The 19529-nt window shown below is 43.8% G+C and overlaps 1 protein-coding gene across 3 annotated transcripts in view; it reads right to left on the bottom strand.

Annotated features, from left to right (window-relative positions):
* Window positions 1–19529, bottom strand: part of MYO9A (myosin IXA) — a 181283-nt gene that overhangs the window by 42905 nt on the left and 118849 nt on the right. For all 3 annotated transcript variants that reach the window (XM_054836978.1, XM_054836976.1, XM_054836975.1), the window contains exons 12-15: window positions 7351–7472; window positions 5829–5970; window positions 4833–5028; window positions 398–517 (exon numbers count right to left, since the gene is read on the bottom strand). In XM_054836978.1, coding sequence (XP_054692953.1) covers window positions 398–517; window positions 4833–5028; window positions 5829–5970; window positions 7351–7472 — 580 coding nt within the window. The remainder of the gene's footprint in view (window positions 1–397; window positions 518–4832; window positions 5029–5828; window positions 5971–7350; window positions 7473–19529) is intronic.

Genomic DNA, 19529 nt, shown 5'->3' on the forward strand with positions numbered 1-19529 from the left:
CAGCCGTGTGCCTTACATCAGGAATACTCCTACTGGACCTGTTGTGCTTTGAAGTTATCATCACACATGTGATAACAACAATAAAACACACCCAAAAATACCCCTAGCGTCAGCATCCCGACTTAAAGTCAGCGAATAAACGGCAAAACCGCCAACAAAATGATGCGATATCTCAAGAGCTGCGGGTTTGCATTTAATTTGACTCTTCAAAGCCTGCCTAATAATTTCCCAAGAGGCTCAAAATCGCTGTAAGGCGGCCGCTTCGATCCTGAAAGGCTCCTCGGGCGGTTCAATTTTTGGGTTTTTTTTTTCCCCTTTCTATGCTGAATGCACCTGGTTTCCATTTCTCGGCGTGCGAGTGTCGTATCAGAGGGAAGGGCGGGTGGTGAAGCCTTACTGTACTTCTCCTCCTTGCATCTCTGCAGGATCTCTAAGCTCCTCTGATGAACTGGGTGATGGAGAAAGCTAAAACTATCCACACTTTTCAAAACCGCACATGGCACTGCATCATCATGCCCTTGGGAAGCAAAATAAAAACAACGACAACAACGACAACAACAAAAAGAAAAACGGAGAGAAGAGAAAGATTATACAAGCAGAAATCAGGAGAGGGTAAAGAACAAGCCCGAAGGACGCGAGGGCTCGAGGGTCGCGCGTTTTTCGCGCTTGACACAATTTAACCTCGGTTTCCTCCAGACACAGGAGCGATGGGCTGGATCGCATCCCGGCCCCACTTTCAACCCTTATTTGCCAGAGTATAATCACTTTATAATCACTCTGAGATTATCTGGGCAAAAAATAGATGATTAGGTAAATTTATACTTTTATTAACTGCTTTTAAAAATAATTTCCATGCCTCTGCCAGGTGTTATCCGTAATTCCCTGCGCAGATGCTCCCAGACACGGCCACGATGAATTCTCATCTCGCATCCCCGTGCCACGCTTTGCTCGGATATTGGTGATTAAAAGGAAAAATAGAGACTATTTGTATTAAACAAGGGTTCCGTATTCCTCAAGGGCAGAGGACACAGAGCCTGGAGTTAGGTAGGATGGGTTTGAGGTCAAAATTTGGAAGAAACCATGGTCGCGTGGCCATGAGGACTTTTGATGGCCCAGCTCCAACGGCAGGGCAGAGGAGAGGTTACGCAGGTGACACTGCGCAAACCGGCAGCACCCCTCCGTCATGGTTTAGGTGGCCAAGTCAAGGGATACCTCACGCTCCCATTGAGGCGTGATGAGGTCACCGAGGAGTTACCTTGCGTCAGCACGTACAGAAGCATTTCATACCAATGCATTAAATCATCAGAAAGGAGTGATCTGAACTTTCCAGAGGAACACTGTCAAGGTGCATCTTGCATTAACACCACCTCATACTCCTCAAAGATCATTATTTTGGTTGCTATCACCTTTATTTGGCAAATACAGATGGGGGTTTTTTTATTCTTTTGGGGGGAGTGGGGTTTTTTTTGGTGCCCAGCTTCAGGAACAAATCAGCAGAAGTCAACGGGATTGTTTTGGAGACGGCGTTATCGTGTAGGTCAGCCGCAAAGGGCGCTAAGCCAAGGAGCAACCCTCGTTGGCCAAACGCAAATGCAGAGCTCATCGAGGGAGGGCACAGCCCCAGGACCACGAAACCCTTCGTCAAAGTGAGGATTTAGGTTCGTGACCGGCGAAACTGAGATGAGAAAGCTGGGAGTCTCCATGGCCTGGTTTATATGAACAGCACCAGTTCTCCCATCAAGTTTTCACCAACAAAGAATTTGGGTTTTTTCCGTAATGAATTCATATCGGTGATAGAGCAAAAAAAGTCCATCAGCCAAATTTCTTTCCTAAAAAGCTTGATAATGTTCCTTTAATCAAAGTTCATTAACAAATCCAGTTCAAACATGTAGTTCTTTTGGACTATCTCAATCCTCCCTGATAAACTCATTAATAATAATAACAACAATAAAAAAAAAAAATCAAATTATTGAAAAAGTCCACCCTTCAGCTAATTGCAGCTTGCTGGATCCCGGCGTGTTTCATCCGAGGAGGGTGGGCAGCACCGTAAGAGGTATCTCTTGGGCAGAAGAGAAAGGTACCCAACAAAGTTCACCGTGACACCGCTTTGCTGCTCTTCGCCTCCGGGTTAATGAGGACAATCGCACGGTCACTAAAAGCTACACTACGAAGATATTAGGAGCACAAAAAAAGGAGAGGTCCCCAAAGCTAGCAGGAAAAACCAGTGATGGAAGCATCCGTAGCACTGGTTGGCACCGCTGGCACAGAGATGATAACCGAAAGGATGATGCAAAAAGAAAGCGGAGCAAAAATTTGCAGAGCTGCTTATACATAAGGCGGAGATTTTTAATTAAAATCCCCGTTGGGTATTGCAGCCATGACTTGCACAGGCCTTCAGACAGATAAAAGCAAGGGAGATCCATTTGGGGTTAAGACAAAAGAGTGCAAAGAGCCTTAAATAAAAAAAAAAAACCATGTGTCAGATATTTTCCTACTCATTAATTACACCTGACGGACAGACGGATGGAAGCAGCAGCAGAGAGATCTCAGAAACCAAGAGGGCGACAGCACGCCTTTTAAAAAATTCTATACAAATATTAAGCGTTGCACACTTGGATAAACGTACGTGTGTGAAGTTATTCTCAGCTAATCTACTTTAATTTTATCAACAGCTCCACATCCGTGGGCAGTAAGGCATTCAACTCAGGCTAATTAAAGCCAGCAAGGTTTGGTAAAAAAAGACGAGATAAACCTAAAACATATGGTGTCTTTGGTTGTCTGCTTTTGTCTATCGAGACAGGGTAATTTTAGTGATTCTTTAATAATTCACAAATGTCTTCTGCCATAGGCGCAAAGCATCCGTTTGGGGCTTTTTTCCATTATTTCGGGGAGCAGGAGGGACAAGCAGCATCTGGTAGCGGACTCTTTGGCAAGATGGATGGGATTTTGGAGAGGGACAACCAAACGGGAGACGGGCACGAGGTCTGGCCAGCAAAAACACGAGGAAAACATTGCTACGGATCTCACCTTGCTACTGCTACCTGGGCAGAAGTCATGCTAGGAGATGATGGGTACCTCTTCCAAAGAGGTGGTCCCAGCTCCGCCATTGCTTGTAGGGCAAGCTCTCCCGACAGATAAGGTGTACCTCAACATGGGAGTGAGATTTAGGTAATCTTCTCTAGATCTGCCTATATAACGGTGACTTTCTCCTACTTTTTTCCTAGTTTAGGCTGAAGATGCACATAGAAATTCCAGCTATAAATTAGCTGAGGATTGTTGGGAAGTTTAAGACAAACCTTATGCAGCTTTTTGAAGGGGTTTGGGTTGTTGGGTTTTTTTTTCTTTTTGACTCAAAACCCAAAGATTACAAAGCGCAAAGCCATCTGAAAGGGGGCCAAAGGACGCCAGATAGATAAAACAGCAGCTACGTGTGCCAGAAAAGGTTTAGAAACTCAGGCATTACTGTGTTAGCTTTGGTATGGAAAGAGAAGGTGGTGCAAGAAATGAGACTCCCAGAATTGTCTGAAAAGCTCCTGGACTCTATTTTATACCTATATATTTATACATATATATATACACACACGCGCAAGCACGTTAATGCCACAAAGTGAAGACCGAAAAGCGGAAAGCTAGCTAGCGCGGAGGTGAGCACGGCAGGCACGACCGATTGCCAAGAGATAGAGAAAGCGAAGCAGGGCTTGAAATTAGCTGTTACTTCCCACGACTGAACATATTTTTATCTCCTTGACCACCTCACCGTAGTTCAGCCTGGGCTTTAAGCCAGATGAAAAGGTGATGCCAGGAAAACTCAACTACAGATTTCCGAAGCCAACTCTTTCGAGTGACGGTTTTCCCAATGCCAAAGGTCTTTGCCGGCTACCTCTCGGCGTTTTGATGTTGCCTTGATGTGCCGGATAGACCCAGGTTCCCGAGAAACATCTTTTCTTTTACACCACAGCCAAGTGGTTCGAGAGGAAGAGCCTCAAGAGCTGAAAGCTGATTTTTGCCTCCTGCTCTTCTTGGGATGCTATTATTCACCCCGGACAAGAAAAATTATTCTTTCCGTTTGTACGGTTTCCATACCTACGTTCCTTGTCCCAGGCTCCTCGGCTCTCCTTGCTGCACACCTCTCCGACTAAAAAAAAAATTCATGGTGCGGCTCCGTGCTTAATTTTAACTCAGCTGACGTTTTCCGTGCTGAGGCTTTAATTTCACCATGAATTTCAAGCCCTCTCATGCCCAGAAATTAATAGTAATAGCTTGTACCCGTCTTTCCAAAATTGCTTTATGCAGAGAAATGGCCTAAAAGCCCAGCCAGGTATTGCCTGCTACAGCATGATGATGCATCATTACTTTCCTTTAATTTAATGCCCCCGCGTTTGGCGTGAGGTGGTTCTAGATGACTGCGAAGCAATGAATTTTGCTAGACTAGAGACGTGCTCTCTTGCAGCTTTAAAGGGTGAACGGCTTGAAAAATTATAGAGAAGAATTATTTCCTTTTTTTGTTTCCAGATGGAACTAACAGGTCGAGAATTCCTAGCAAAAGTAATTTGCCTTATTTGCCGAATAATTTTAACGTCTCTGTTCGAATCATTCAGGATTTCCTATGCGTGCATCCTACAAAAAGGAAAAGTTAAAGCAGCAGTAAAGTGAAAATCTTGTCTTGCGGTGCGTTAAAATCCAAACGTACCTTTAAATGTCACTTTTGTATAGCAAAAACCTTAGATTAATGGCTCCTAATAAGTCAGGCTACTTATAATACTGTAGGAATATATTAGACCTAAATTGCTGCTGAAAAACAAGCGCTAGGATTAGAAGCTCGGCACACGTACCAGTTTTCTTCTCCACGTATCGTCTTCCAGCCTCCCTAAAAGCAACCATCGCCCTGAAAAAAGCTCGCAGGACGGCCCAGCGGAAGACGGCAACCGGGTCGATGCCGATCATCCCGCAGATAAAGGCGTTTTTGCTGCTTCGCAGGAGAGCTACGATGTCCGGGCGCATATGATCTGTGTTTTTCTCACGGAAATCCTAGGGAAGGAGAAAAAGGAGGGGGAGAAAAGAGGAAAATAAACAATATCTACAAGATAACGCCGGGTAAGATCTGCCAGGTTATCCCTGTGACAGCACAGCTACTGAAGCCTGCTTCTTTTTTTTCTGCCTCCATATTAGACACCTCTTTATATCCAGAAAATAAATGTTTTAACCCAAAACACTGCTCTCTGAAGCATCTCGAAGCTGATGCTAAAGTTTGTCACGTGCAGTTATTGCATCAGAAACACAATTACCGATTTGCAGTGGTAAATCCCGAGGCTGTTTCTCATACAGGCTCACCTTCCCACCAGAATGGCTTCTGCTAATTATTGGTGTGAATAGAGAATCAACTTTGAAATAATTTGCGTGGGATTTTAAAAAGTACCTGCAGCAGTGAGATGCTGAGACCTGTGTTCATGTAACCCGTATTAAAAAATGACTAATGATGAAAAAAACCATTGGATTTTCTATACGAACCAAGCCCAGAAAGGCTACCAAACATCCAATTTTGACCCATCGCCGGGACGTAGCATTGACCTCAGCGCGCGTCCCTAATTCTTCCCCAAAACGCCACCGCGCAGAGCTTGCAACGCGGAGGAGAACACGAAGGCGCAATCCCTGCCACCTTCTCATTTCAGCCTAGCATTTCACCAAACGCTTCTTTCCCGACCCTCGCGTCTCTCCTCTAGCCAAGTCCTCTTCCAAACATCCCCGTGGAGCTTTTGGCGCTCTCCTTCCCCATCACAGCTAGATGATTTAAATGAAAACAACTGCCTGGGAGCAGCTGGATGACAGACCTTCACTCCGTACTTCACTTTGCCCGCGTAGTGTTTGATGATGAAAGCGGGCTCCATGACCGCTGGAAATTCAATGTAGGAGTTCCCTTCATGTTGACGCTTAAACTTGTCCAGCAGCGTCTGGTTTGTGGCTTGAGGAAAACTGAGCGGAAAGAATTAAAAAGAAGATAGCCGTAAACCCGACGAAAAAGCTTTTACGCTTCTTTCTTGACGACGAATAGGAAAATAGAGATATTCTGAGGTTCCGCTTCTATGCCTGCAGACACTAAGCAAACATTAGTTTGTATGCTGTCATGTGGCTAGGTACAAGCACAAGGGATATCCGGTGTTTGAAGAACTCTTGACTGATGCAGTAATGCTCTGAAATCAGTTACAAAGGCAGAAATTGGTGTATTTTTATTGCGGTATACTGCACCGTACGCCCGCTGCATGGAAATTATTCAGGGTAGCTGCGTTTACCTGAAACCCCGAGTTACTGACATTGGTTTTGAGGCTTAGGCTGCTCCTGCATCTAGGGGTTATTCACACATTTAGGAAATATTGAGCTGCTTCGCCTACAAACCTCACTTCAATTTCAGGAGTTACTCGCCTGATCCTGGCATAGAGAGCTTGAGCCTCTTGGTGAGAACAAGCCAATCCTCCATCCTCAAACTCCATGTAAATCTGTAACTTGGGGGTATATTTCACGATTTTACCTAATTTAAGCTGGTTTAGCCCCGTACGGTGTCACTAGGACAGCATCACTGCTGTGTGTCTGGTCAACGAGACAAGAAATGGAGGAGAAACCTGCAATCAAATGGTTGGAGGAGGGTTCACGCCCTGGACCAGAGCCACGTGGATCCAAGGTGATGCCAGTGAATCCGCCTGGCCTTTCCGTGCCCTTCACACGGAGCGAACTGGCCCGTGCATCCGACGGGAAATCCCTTACGCTCAGAAGTTTCCACCCAAAGGCAGACCCAGAAGCCACAAGCTCACCTGATGACTTCTACTGAGACCAGCTGGATGGACATAACCGAGGATGCAAACCTCAGCCGCATCCCCGGCACACGTGAAACTGCGCAGCCCCTACGTAAAAGTGCCCACAGTTCCCTCTGGCTTAATTTTTAAAAGAAAATTGATAAATCCACCTTGTATCTGGATAACGGCACCCACGCAAGCTGCTTTAACTCGCGCACTTGGAGTCTCCCTTCACTCAGCTCAGCTTTGAGCGTCTTTCACCGTTACGCCGCAAGAGATGGGGAGAGAAACGAGAAGCAAAGCCAAGGGAACCTTTGCCCTTTCCTTTAACGGAAGAAATTATTGAAGCGGAATTTTAATTATTATTTGTGAAGGCTTTTTGCTCGGCTTCCTGATCCTCCGCTGTTTACGCTACCACCTCGGAAACAAAACTAGATGATAAATTAACCCAGCGAGCTATTAGCAGCTTTCTGGGAAGAATCCCAAGGGGTAAGACTTAAGGATAAACACCTTTTTTAAGTGAAAAATCAAATATCATTAGCAAAACCAACAGTTCCCTACGTACTTGCTTTCCTCATCCAGCAGATGGAGCAGGCCCGTCGGCTTCTTACTGATCAGGTTGATGCAGCCAGAGTTGTCTATGTAGTCGATGTTGTGCCAGCTAATTCCTTCTGCTCTATATTCCTCCTAAAAAAAAAAAAAAAAAAAATAATTTAACAAACCCCACGGATATTGCAACGATATTGGGTGCAAGCCAAAAAAAAAAAAAGGACAAAAAGTCAAAGCATTTTGTGGAAACCGATGCACCATTTACCGAAATGAACATCTCCTCTGCTAATCTGCCACCGGTATTTTTTGGATGGAAAAGAAAATGATTAAAAAAAAAAATCGCTTGAACAACCTAAACCGCAGGGAACCGCACGGCGTTTTACAGTCTCGGGCGCACCAGACTTTTGCTCAGACGTAGGTTACCTATACGGCAGACCTATAGGTTACCTATACGGTGTGCTCCGCGTTTTTGCTTCTCGCTTTCCTTTTTCCGGCTTGCGCTATAAGCGTTATACGATGTATTCGCATCAATTAATATTTAGCATTTAGTTGCTAGAAGAAAATGGTGGTAACAACTTATTCATTGAATTACACGGGAAAAGCAATGTAATTCCCTTTCCGGTTTCGCTGGGCTCTGCTCTTCTATATCTCACAATATTAATGGCTGGTGCTATAAGGGTTAACGAAGAAAATTCCCGTTAGCAGAAATCGCTGCTCCAAGACCAGCAGAGCCATGATCCTTTACAGTAAAAGTGAGGATCTGTCCCCAAATTCACACTGGGGGGAAAAAAAAACCCAAAACAAACCCTCTATATTTTCCACCAAAATAACTCCGACCTTTGCTCTTTCGTAAAGATTATCTTCTCTGAGAGAGATTTTCAGCTGGATGACTTTGAAAAGTCTTCTGTAGAAATTGTTTTAGGGCGTTTGGAAGAGAGTCAAGCTGGTCTGTCCATAAAACTCATAATCTCTATCATATGTTTTTAAGACTTGTGACTCACTCTCGAAACAGCGATGTTGGAAGTGCACCTTACTCCCCGTGTTGGAAAAAGTCCTACCGATCCAAGCTGCGTTTTTATTTCTCTGTCGTAAGACATTTTGATGGGAGAATTGAAGAAAAAAAAAAAAAGGAAAAAAAAATCCTCAAAATTGCACTAATATGATGCACCTTTATAACAATCCAATTCGGTTTTATTGCTGCTTCTGCTTTTAATATGAGCAAAAAACTTTAAACACCCCCCCCCCCCCATTCCTCCAACTCTCTAATGTATCTTCATCCAAAATTAACGTGAGCCCTACATATATTATTTTTAGAATGAAAGAGCCTGAAGTGCTTTGAGATATCTCACAAGGAAATTTGTGCTAAAAAACTACGGGGTCCCGAATTCAGTATTTGAGACATTTACACCAACGATACAAACTCTGTGCGTGTGTGTGCAGGCGTACGAGGAGTTTTTAACGGCCCTAAAGCCTTTCGGGTTCAAAATATAAAACACCCCATTGGACAAAAAAAAAAAAAAAAATCCTAAAAATAAGGCACAACTCCGCATCATGAATTTTATTTTTTCTTTTAATTTTGTTTCTTTTTTTTCTTAGGTTCCCGTAGAGCAACCGGGACACAGCGGGCACGCAGAACGGCGTTCACAGGTCCCTGCTAAACCATAGGCATTTAAAAATCACATATTTCACTAAGATTCCTCATATTTTTAGTGCGAGTCAGGAAAATCTTCTATATGGCAACCCAGCCAACCGTAGAAGACTGCGTATTTCTTGAGCAAGCGTTGAGCTTCTCCTGAGTGATTTAAAAGAGAGAGACGGCGATGCGTGCAGCGGGAATGGGAGTCGGCATCGTTTATCAACCGCCTGCTTCTGACAGCCGCTTAATCGGATGCAGGGTCCGTTGGTCCCAACTTCGCCTGCTCAGGACTGGTCCTGAGCACCCGGAGAGCAAGAAAACTCACCATGATGACAAAAGAAGAGCCTTATTTTAGCGGTGGTGGGTGTCGCTTGGCTTAGCTATTTATTACCGTGACTCTTTTTTGAACTACATCTATAGGGGCTTGACTCATATATTATTTCACCCCCCCAATTATCTAGAGTTTTAAGTTTGCATACATCTAAACCAGGCACACACCATCGCTCTGCTCTAGAAGGACTCTAGACATCCATAGCTCCGCGTGGGACGTTTGGCCAGCTGCACAGCAAACGTTGCTGCGAAATTCTTCTGACCACACTAAAAATATTCTACTACTCCAAAGATCGGTGCAAAAGAACTAATTAGCAATGCCAGCTGGTTTTCTTAAATATACGTCGGTAAATGACCATAAAAGACCAAAGTTCAAGGTCTCGACTTTAGGCTCATCTTCAGCTCTGCCACACATGACCTGAGGCTGGTCATCACGTACCTCCTGGCCTCTGCTTCTTCAGCTGCAGGATTTTGGCTAATTTTCCCTCCTCTGCTCTTCTTTTTCCTCTGGGCTGAGTCGGAAACCCTCGCTCCCAGGCTGTGCAGTTGTTCCCCACATCTGTCCGTCCGTCGCTCCCTCCCTTCCATCCCCAGCTCAACCTCTGGCTGCGTTGGCCAAATACGAAGAGGGATTAAAGTCCTCAGCTAATAACCTTTTCCACAATAACTCAGATACACGCTCTCATTTCAAGACAGGAGCGTACGCAGCAGCAGAAACTATGCCAGAGCAATTGCTCCAAAGCTTAAGTGGAAAAAAATTCCCCTCATTTCTTTTTTCCTAGCATTTTTCCACTTATCGGTTTGGTTGTCTTCAGAAAGAATCACGGCCCAGGAGAAACAACTATGGCTTTGTGATTGACCGATGTAATTCCTTGGGTGTTTGCCGGTCTGCAAAACGCCGTGCAAATTGTGCAGTAAATGATCAGGGTAAAATCATTGCTGGCCATATCTACATGTTAATTAAGTTTCAGTTATCAATCTTTGATGTGATTTCTATATTCATCTTCTAATGATTGTCCTTCTGCAGAATTCAGGAGATATCCTTGAAAAGTTACCTCCAAACACTTCTCCACTTTGGAGTACGACAATAAAGTCTCTGCCATCCTTCGATGGCTGCAGGGTCCTTGCAGAGAACTTGAATAGTAAGGAATTAGATCCAACCAACATGAGGTTTTCATTTCACAAACGTACAGTCATCATAAAGACAATACGAAAGACTTATGGCCCATTCAAACAAAAAATCCTCAAACATAGAATGGTTTTGGTTAGAAAAGACCTTGGAGATCATCAAGTCCAAATTAGCTGGAGGTTAATTAAAAATCAGCTTAAATTCATACCTTGACTTTAAGTTATATTTAGGGGCAAATTCAAATGTCCTGTTTCTAGAAGACCACCTTTACATCAAGAACCAAACCGTGGACATGACCGCTATCTACAAAAGTTTCTAGCGCACTAAAGTCCAGAGAATCCTATTTTTTTGGCATCCTCACTCCCAACAAAAATGTACGGATTTACTCCTCCCATCCCTGGGTAGTTGAAACCTGGTCTGCTGGAAAGTGGAGCGATGCAAGGTTGCTGGAGAGGAGAGCACTGAGCTCCCAAATTCGGCAAAAGGAATTGAGCAAAGAACCCAAAAAAGACATTCAGGGATTTTTTGAGAGTCCAGCAGCTCCATATTTTCATTTAATTATTGGGTGAGATGCTACTGACTGCTCTCCAGGGGACCTGCGTAGCCACCACGAGTAGATTAACGCTTCCCAATTGTGCATCTAGAAACAATTCTGCCGCCCCGACCACCACGACGTTGGCAGGACGTCGACACTGGCGCCGCACGTCACCGAAGGGACCCGTTTTGCCGGCGCGAGCCCGACCACTTCTCGAATGCCGTCACTCAAATCAGAGCAGGGTTGCGTTGCCGTAGCCGCGTCGGGGCGCTCGCTGCGACAGCCAGGTCAGCAAAATTGCATCACGTGGATTTGGCCTCTCCGCCTCAGCTGAAGCTCGGGAGAGAAGGGGGGTTAGTGACTTCATCTCGCCTCTCTTTAGGGGAAAAAACCCCACATCTACGTACGTATTTCATCATTGCATTCAATATTTAGAATGACGTGGCTAAGCGAGGAGGTGGCTCATAAGAAAAGGCAGTATTGGTTTGAGTTTTTCTTGTTTGCAGCTGCTGGGGTTTTGTAGAGCTTAAAATGCTGAGATAGACCTGAAGGCTATGACACGAAACACAATTTGTGATGTTCGAACATAAAAAAAAAAAAAAAAAGACCCTAAAGATCATGAAAAAGGACCATAAAATGTGACTCTAAAACGCATATACTCAGGATCTGAGCGTAAATCTCTACTGAGTATCACACCACATTATCTGAGGCATATTAACATGTAAAATTTGGGCTACCGAATAAACAGAATCTGGCAGAATATCCAACATCTTTATATAGGAAAATTAATGGAATTCCAGTAAAGAGATAGCTAAGTGTTACTAAAGAGAAACCCCGCCTGCCTAATGCTGCCCCCAGAGTACAAACACTGCTTATGCCACGCGGAATAATGAATTTAAGATTAAAATATGTGTGCTGAGCGTCAGGAAAACCTTCCCAACTGGGGACACAAGGCTTGACGGAAACCCTACTGCCTCGCACCGAAAACACGCGTCATTTTATAGTTCAACGTGTAGAGAAACAAGTGCCATTATCTTTACGAGAGCGTTGGATGAGTTCTCTTATCGGGATTTTATTTCGATGCTAAGCCAAAAAAGAAACAGGCTGTAATCCGCAGCTCAATTAAAGGTTTATATATCGAGGGGGAGGAAATACCCAACAGAATCTTGAAGGTGCTGGAAAACATCTCTACACATCCACACCTGCTCTATTACGAATTGCTCCACATCCAGTCATGGTCAACCATAAGTAAAATCCAATGCTAAAAAGCATAATTAGAGAAGAAAGCATTAAATATGATTTTTAAGCTCACACTTATCTAGAGTATCGTCCTACTGCTCCCCAAAATCATATGGTAAAATTAAGAGGGAGTGATCGGGAGCTTGAAAAACTTAAGAGAAGAGCAGCATGGAATCCCAGAGATGAAATGAAACAGGAGAGGCGTGATAAAAATACAAAATAAAAACCATAATAAGTTTCCCATCTGTCTTAAAGCACAAAACAGAGGGATTGGTAAATTCAAATCGAAAGGCAGTGAAAAATCAGGCCCGAATATAAAGACGTGGGGTTTTTTTCCCACAATAGATTCAATTTGTTGCCTTATCACGGGATATCGAAGGTACAAAATTCGCCGTGATTTAAAAGAGGTCTGGAGGGTGTTGGGCATCGGGCCGCCAGCCTGCAAGCCAAGAGCCATGAAAATATCTCAGCATTTCAGTGCCCAGGAGGCAGACGTCTTACACCAGAGGGACGGTGTCATTAGTCGCGGTGACAATTGAGAAGCGGCCCCAAAAAAATAATGTTTAAAAACCCAAAGACAGGGATGATGCTCTCTCCCCTTTCGTTACCGAGGCGTAAGCAAATCTTGTTTACACGATGAAAATTCCCCAAACGAAGTGGGAAATCAACTGAAAAAATCCCTTTTTCCAGCGTAGTTCCACGTGGGAACGCTTCCCGTCGTGTTCCTGTCATAAAAGCTCGCATAATCCAGAGCCATACGCTCTGATGCGATCGATAGGCAGATACTTTTGGATGTCTAACTGTATATATTTTGCCTGAAAATTCACGATGAAACAGAAGGGTGTGAAATTCCTCTCTTCTCGACTCTAACGCCGTCTGCTTCAGCTTCAGGCGGCATTTGCGAAGCGAGAAACTGGGAATTAAACCCCCTTCCGTGTCTCTCTCCGTTCCTAGGTGACTTCCCCAGCTTCAACTAATCCCAAGATATTCTTTAAAAAATATTACAAGTCAATTTGACACCCACAAAAATATAAACCTTTGCAGACGGAAGCTTCGAGCGGCTAAACCCCAGCACGTAAATTGTTTCTCTCTTGATCGCTTACCCAGTAACGAGGTACCATCAACCTCGCAGATGCCGATGGGCAAGAAAATGCGAATTACATCTCAAAAAGCTCAGCTCAAAAATTAGAAACGAAGCCATATTTTGCAAACTATATTGAAAACCTTCCAGGAAAGAACATAATATTTAATGGTTTAAAAACCACATTAAAATAGGTCATTGTTATATGATAAACTAAAGGAGCTACACCTCGTGATGTCCGTATACGTATGTATCCTAAAATCGATCTTGGGAAGCTTGGGAAAGCTTTTCCAAGGCTGGAAACAACAGCAAGGCGTGGGAAAACCTCTCCAACCAGGAGAGATCCACGCAGGACCCGTCCACCCGGGAATGGAAGAATTAATTGCTCGTCCGGCAAATGCAGGCGGGCACCGCGAGCCAGCCCCAGCAGAATCATCCCGGCGTAATTTGATAATTAAAAGGAGCTCGATATGACAAATCCTCTAGATGGGCAAACCTTATTATTAGAGAGTTTCTGAATGAACGAGACCAACGTCTGGTTTGGTGCCGGCGCTTATGTGCTGCAGACGACGCGGATGCTTAGAGTTCCCGACATCCCTCCAGAAGATGTTGACGCTTTCATTTCTGAACAAGGATTTTTATGTTTGTTCTCAATTTAAGCAGAAGAGGAATTTATACATGCAGCCGTGTATATATATATATATATATATAAAAAAAAGAATAAAAATTATCTATATATAAATATGTAGGAATAATATCTAATTTTTTAATAACGCACCCACAGATGCAGTATCTATAAATACGTATCTGCACGCTCTATAAATATACAATCTATAAACAGGTTTATAAGCTGCTCTATTTTAACGATAACGTCTGGCGATGCAGGCGTTCTGACAAACAGCCTTCTCTTGTGTTTCTTCCGCCGCCCGTTTTAAGCTGCAAACCACTTCCGGCGCGTTGGCAGCAGGTTTTGAAGCAAAGGTGCTCCTTGAGATGGTCTTCTCCTTCGAGGTGACCGTTTCCACGGCCCCTCAGCAAACGGCAAGTGAATTTGGCTTTATTTTGAGGCTGACCCTTTGCCCGCTGACAACCTCGTGTCTGCTTCACGTACGCAGCCTGAGATTTTAATTTATTGTGATTTGGATTGCCCGTTATTAGAGAAAGGGATTTAAAATAGTAGGTTCAGCCCAGGGTTTCGCGCACGCGGCCGTACGTGCTACACCAGCTCTGCAGCATCCAGCTCTGAGCTCAAATCAGCTCCCTACGCTTCAGCGGCAACAGCAAGTTCCAGGCGTAAGTTCTATTTTGCTCACAAAATGGGGAAAATTGGATTTGCATGATTCAGCTGGCAAAACGCAGCTTGCTGCCGTCCCCTTCGCTCCCTTCGCAGGAGCGTCCTTCTTCCCAACCCGCCCTTACACCAGCCAGGAGGAGCATGAGCCTAAAGATGCTGTGTGATCTCCTGCCAGATTAATTGCTTTAATTTCTTCCTATCTAAATTAGAGAGGAAAATAAATAAATGAATGAATGAATGAATAAATAAATATGTCAATGCAGTCCTATCAGGCTTAGGAAATGTGAAGAGGACCTCCACAGTGGTCAACACCAAACTGGTCATGGTCAACACCAGACTGGTCCTCCAGGCTAAACGTCTTCTTCCCCTTCCAAACTTGTGTCAATAAATACACTCGCTCCTCTTTCCTCTCTCATTCATTCACACTTAGAGCACTCCCTATTTTTTATATATATATATATATAATTGTCCTATGCTAGCCCTATAAAATCTTGTTACCGTGCCAAACCAACTGTCCAGGCACCAGTGGTGACATCCGCACGTTGAACCTGTCCGTTCAGCTCACCAGCTTTTTACCTGAATAATTCTTCTCTAGCGCAATCACGGGTTTTTAATTTAAAAAAAACCAAACACCAACAAACCAAAAAATCCCCAGCTTAGTCCTGTTGTCTGTCTCCCAAATCAATTCTGCTTTTCTCTCTCATCTAACTAAAATATGCACTCGAACCTTTAAAATTACACATTCCTCCACTTGCAAATAGGAGCTCTTGGTGCGTTTATCTTGAGTTTTACACCGTCAACCAAAATGACGGTATTTTCACAAAAGCTGGGCTTCACAGATAGTTCTCTGCAGTGGGCTTTAAGTAAAGGTCAGGAAATCTAATAAAAAAGAAAAAAATCAAACCCAAAGCAACCCAAACTTGTTTCTTATGGATAGCTAATTCTAACGTAGAAAAGACGCAGAAAATCTCCGAGTCTTTTACACCAGCACATCCCACCAGCAGAGCTTTCTAGAGTATTTTCTAATGATATTTGAAGGATGCTTTCTAATTTGCCTACCTAGGATGCCGCTACACAGATTTAAGAATGCTACTTCTGGAGGTTCGTATTTTTTATTTTATATATATTGCAAGGGGGGTTGGAATGAGATGACCTTTAAGGTCCCCTCCAGCTCAAACTATTCTATATTACAGTATATATACATAAATAATAGAATATATTCTACATATTTTATTTTATATACTATATATTGTGAAGGTTCATCACCTGGAGAAACTGAGGAACAAGGGGGTGGCCAATAAAGCCCCTCTGGAGCCGTTCCTCAGGGAGGGGAATGAGCCAAGTCAACACTTTGGGGGACCGACGACAACCGGAGTCGTGTGATATTTCAACAATCCTGCAGTTCGAAATCTTCCTATCCTAACGATAATGTTTAAACAACTCTAAGCATCCTTTTTTTTTTTTAATATGAGTTATGTACTCTAAGCACCCTTTTTTAAAAAAAATATGAGTTACATACAATGGCATATTGCCAGATAATAAATCAAGAAATTGCGCGGCTTGTTATTTCTCTGCCTGTCATATGGCGCACAGCTGATGGCAGCATTTTTCGGAGAGCGCCCACTCTTCCATCTTCAACGACAACAGAAATTTGAACCGAGCCTCCCAGACCTCAACGGTTGACTTCTGATGGTCGGCTTTTGTCTTCAGAGGTGATAAAGAGATGTTCACGCCTAACCAGAGTGATGAGCTACAAAAAAAACCCCTTTTACTGGAAGGAAAGGAAAAAGTGCTCCAAGCTGTAGGAGAAAGACCCTTTTTCATTTTAATTTTTTTTTAATGTATTTATTGTTAATTTTCATATTTTATGTTCTCTAAATGATGTGGAAGGCTGGTAGGAGACAGAGCAGCATGGCGTGAGAAGCATATCCAAAATACTTTAAAATATTGCAGGCATCGCAGCCATTTCAGAGACTAAAGAAACCACCTATCACCACGTCCCGTGACAAATCGATGCTTTTTTTAATTAATTCACTCCCACTGCGATGAACAAATTGGTGTAACATTGATGATTTAGTCCAGACTCTCAGATTTCTCCACCTCTGACACAGGACCAGTAAAACCTGTAGACCTACATATTTACGGAGCTTTCAATGGCTGAGCAGACCTTTCATAGGACACGTTATCTTTATGAAATTAAGTTTTTCTACGTGAGGAGGTTGAGGTTTACTGGCTGGGACATCAAGCTCACCAGGGATCACACCAGAAAATGGACTTTGGTCAACAACAGGGCTTATGCCAGTTGATCGCACTCCAAAGAATATTGTTTTTTTCAGTCTCAGCCTTGGTTATTCATCAATTTTTTTTTAAGCAATAAAAGGATGTCCTCGAAATTGAGGTTTGGCGGGTAAAGAAAAGGTGGAAAATGGGGTAGAAAAGAACTTCTGGCAGCAATGCCTGTGGGACGGAAAGCTTCTCAACCTTTGCAAAGCATCAGCTGAAAATAGGGAAAGGAGAGCGGCGTGGGGGGAACCAAAAAGCTGAGTGTCGGACGAGCCTGAGTGAGGATGGGGAAAGATCCGTAAGGCCAAAGATGACAAAGTCTGAAGAATGGGATACATAAAGAGATAAAAACTTGTATTCCTGGTCCTCAAATTGCCAAAGATCTGGGAACATGGAGGAAACTCATATCATGGGTGTTACGTTAGTGGTGACCTCCAAACCACATCTTCACACACAGCAATTATTTCGTGCAATGCCCTAAATTGAAAAAAAAAACCAAAAAACAAAAAACAAAACACCACAACAAAAAAAATAGGCAGGCTGCAATGCAGAAATGCTATTTTCCTCTCCCAGAAGCACCTGGCTGTTATCTGAACATCACAGCAGCTCTGGGCTTATGCACTCTGCAGAGGAGGACAGGGGGATGGAGCAAAGCCGGGGAACAGAGAACCGCCACCGAGGTGTGATACTCCAATAGCACCTAACGAGTCCGAGAGCTATGGGGACGTCTCGCTGGAAGTCACCAGCCCGAGGGAGGGATGAGACCGCGCTGCATGGAAGAGTTAAGCGTGCCTGCACTTTGCATGGAGCTTGGTGAAGGACACTCCATCCTCCAGCCGTGCAGAGCAAGCACCGCATCAGGCAGCCGATACAGCCACCAGCTACAGCCCCTCATCCAACCTCCACCCCGATGAACGGGGAGGAGAAAACCACCCTCGCTACGTAATGGGTCACGCTGTACTTAATTTATGATTCCTGCAATAGCAGCCTTTCTAGATTAATAAATAGATTGTTATCGGTCCGAACGCAGGAGTTTGCCTATTGAAATAGACGAAGATTTATGAGCCTGGGCTCTACTGCCTGGTTAGGGTTTGTGTCTCTTGTACTCTTCCATCATCTGTTAAAGCGTATCCTCATGCATCACAAATCATCACTGAATTTTCCTTAGCAATCCAGAACAGTTGATTGAAAAGAAAAAGTGGTAGAGAAACATCAATCACCGCCTTTATCTAAAGCAGAACTCTAACATTTACCCTTTTTTTTGCCTTCTCCTACATTTTTTTGCCTTCTATTTTACTACAAACAGCGGGCAGAGATGCATTATTCTTATTCTCATGGTTGGCTCAAAGAGAGGAGGTTGCTATTGCAAAGATCTTTGCAGACTCTCGGCACGCAGCACAACAACAGCTGTATTTTATAGGAGGCAGCAGGTTGAAGCCAGACTGCCCGAGGATGCCTCAGCCGGTTGTTTGCAAACCGCTGGAAATAGCGTTGTCTTCAGACAGAAGGTTTAAAAAAAGATTCGCAAGGCGCATTGTATTAGATTTCACCAAGAGGAAAAAAAAAAAAAAAGGTTAAAATAATCCCACACTTCTGTTAGATGACTTGGTGGTAGGTATTTTGGTTTCCATAACATCAGCAACAATTACATCATGGCTAAACACCATTCTTGCTCACAAATTCTATTACGATTTTAAAAAAAAAAAAAATCCTTAGCAAATACTTAAATTTGTCATTTCTTTTAGCAGAAGCATCCAAATATGTCAGCAATCCGTCTTCAGCCTCCTGCAAGCTTTGGAGATACAAGAAGCCTATCTCTGGCTGCAGAGGAGGACCCCTCCACTTCAGGCATCCATCACCAATAACCCACTTGTTCTTCAGCCATCAAGACTACAAATAAACCCTTGTAAAGCCGCAAATATCTGACATAAATTCACGATTCAAAGTAATAAAACTGTTTGGTGGTCTTGAACCACAATATTAACTACCTGCTCTTCATCTGTAGACTGGCAGCTATCATTAATCTTTGGGCCAGCTAGGAAGGAAAAGATATTCTGAAGACCCAAAATCTGAATACGTATCATCAAGTTTTCTTCCCATCAAATCCAGTCCTCCGCATGCAGCACGTAACTCCAAGAGGAGGAAAAGTAAATGATTAAACCGTACAAATAATTCGCCCAAGAACTAGCGCTCGTGCAGCTGTACGGCTTATTTATATTTATAGAAAGCAAACTATGTAGAGATGACCGCATTTTCCACCAGCAGAGCTTGCAGCGCTCCAGCATTAAGAATCAGAACGAGTCCTTTGCAATCGGATGCCTCCGCAACCGCTCCTCTCATCCATACAGCGAAAACTGACTTTAATGACTTCATGTGCTTGACAGATTTATAGGAGAAAGCTAATTAGGTCACTGATTATAAGCTGGTCCAAGGAGAATTACAGATTGCTGCAATCAGGAGCTCTGCATATACCCCGGGCTCGGGAGGAGCACTGTCCTGCTAGGAATTCCCAGCCCAAGCACGGGAATTCCCTTATGGATGCCGGCATCTCGGCTCGCTCCTGCGAAGCCGGCGGAAGCTGCCGAAACCCAAGTGTCCTGAAATCCCACCTCACTGAGGTATCGCCTCTAGCCTTCCGGAAGGGTCCTACGTCCCCAAGTCTCTTCTA

The sequence above is a fragment of the Grus americana genome, chromosome 10, assembly GCF_028858705.1.
Source record: "Grus americana isolate bGruAme1 chromosome 10, bGruAme1.mat, whole genome shotgun sequence".
Lineage (NCBI taxonomy): Eukaryota > Metazoa > Chordata > Aves > Gruiformes > Gruidae > Grus > Grus americana.